This window comes from Arachis duranensis, chromosome 3, assembly GCF_000817695.3.
Source record: "Arachis duranensis cultivar V14167 chromosome 3, aradu.V14167.gnm2.J7QH, whole genome shotgun sequence".
Taxonomy (NCBI): Eukaryota; Viridiplantae; Streptophyta; class Magnoliopsida; order Fabales; family Fabaceae; genus Arachis; species Arachis duranensis.
Window position 1 is genome coordinate 83,492,886 of NC_029774.3, and position 2,056 is coordinate 83,494,941.

The 2,056-nt window shown below is 42.7% G+C and overlaps 1 protein-coding gene across 1 annotated transcript; it reads right to left on the reverse strand.

The window, feature by feature from the left end:
* Positions 1 to 270: 270 nt before the first annotated feature.
* On the reverse strand, positions 271 to 825 carry LOC107479664 (uncharacterized). The gene has a single exon (XM_016099776.1). The coding sequence runs from the start codon at positions 823 to 825 to the stop codon at positions 271 to 273; it is 555 nt and encodes a 184-aa protein (XP_015955262.1).
* Between the last annotated feature and the right edge of the window lie 1,231 nt (positions 826 to 2,056).

Here is a 2,056-nt window from a genome sequence, read left to right on the forward strand (position 1 = left end):
TAGTCTTCCTTCCCGGGCCAATTCTTCTAGGACGTTCTTCAGGTCGTAGCATTCTATGGTAGGGTGCCCATAAAGCTTATGGTATTCACAATATTTCGTCCGACTTCCTCCCCTTTTGTGTTTGATTGGATGGGGCGGTGAGATCTTTTCCGTATAGCATATTTTCCTGTAGACATCCACTAAGGATACTCGGGGTGGGGTGTAGTTGTGGTACTTCCTGGGTTTCTCGGTAGGTTGATCTTCTTTTTTCTTTGGTTCCTTGTCCTTGTCTCAGGAGGGGTAGGGGAAGCCGATTTTGGAGGTTTCCATTAATCGGGAATTCTCTTCCATATTAATATACTTTTCGTCCCGCTCTTGCACTTTGTTCAAGGAAGTAAGGTGCTTCTTGGATATGGACTGGCTGAAAGGTCCTTCTCGTAGGCCGTTGATAAGTCCCATGATTGCTGCTTCGATCGGGAGATTCTGTATGTCGAGGCATGCTTTATTGAATCTCTCCATATAAGCTCGGCGGCTTTCCCGGTCTCCTTGTTTGACTCTGAGTAGGCTTGGAGCATGCTTGATCTTGTCCTTTTGAATAGAAAATCTGGCTAGGAACTTCTTGGCGAGATCGTCGAAGAAGGTAATTGATCTTGGGGGTAGACTGTCGAACCATTTTATAGCTATTTTGGTGAGAGTGGTTGGGAAGGCTTTGCAGCCAGTTGCGTCAGAGTCTTCAGTGAGGTACATCCGACTCCTAAAGTTACTAAGATGTTGGCTTGGATTGGATGCCTCGTCGTAGGGATCCATGTCAGGGGCTTTGAAATCCTTCGGAACCTTTGCCTTCATGATGCCAGGGCATTTTGGCCAGTTTCATTAACCTTTCTTTACTTTTTTTAAGGTAGTTTCATGCATTTTCTTAAGAAATAAGCTAGTTTTGGGTAGATATTCACTTACATCTTGCTTCAAGTATACAATGTGCATTTTACATGATTTCATGAGAATTTTACAACAAGGCCAACGTTAGTGACACTCTCCTTTGTCACTAACGTTGGACAAAGCTCATAATTGGCCACGTTAATTACCACGTTAACTTAGTTAACTTGGACTCTAACGTTGGAAAGCAAAAGAGAAGCCAACGTTAGTGACATTCACCTTTGTCACTAACGTTGGCCAAGCCTCCATGAGCCACGTTAACTCCTACGTTAACTTAGTTAACGTGGAAGCTAACATGGAGAGAGCAATTGATCGCCAATGTTAGTGACACTTACCTTTGTCACTAACGTTGGGTTGAACCACCAAGAGCCACATGAGCAACGTTAACTCCCACGTTAACTAAGTCAACGTGGGAGTTAACATGGATAAAGAGATAATTAGCCAACGTTAGTGACACTCACCTTTGTCACTAACGTTGGAGATGGCTAGCATTACTACGTTAGAAGCCACGTTAACCTAGTTAACGTGGACTCTAACGTAAGGAGAAGGGGTGACTCATCACGTTATTGGGAAAGGTAAGTCCCAATAACGTATGTGAAGGGCCAAGAGGCAACGTTAGTGGTCACGTTAGTGCCACTAACGTTGAAGTCAACGTGATCATATTTGGGTTAGGAACGTTAGTGAAAAAGGTGATTGTCACTAACGTTCTTGAACCCACACTTTCATTTAACGTTGACACCACTAACGTCCTGAGCCAAAGTCCCTGCCTACTTCACATTTTCTCTCTGCAAGCAAAGCTAAGCCCAATAAAGAGGATAACTGCTTCAAACTCAAGATCCAGAGGCCCATACCCAAGACTTGAAGAGCCAACTAGAAGATCAGAAGAGTAGTATATATAGGAGTAGCTTTGAATTAAAATGGGGTTGGAAACTTTAGGAGCCTGGGGCATAGAACTACTCTCTGTATTTTTACTTTCTCGGCAACTTCTAGTTTTACCTTCATGATGTATTCTCCATCTTTGTTTTCATTTTCTAGAGCTATGAACAACTAAACCCCTTTCATTGGGTTAGGGAGCTCTGTTGTAAGTTGATGGATCAATACTAATTTTCATTATTCTTCTTCTATCTTTTCTCTTGATTTTACT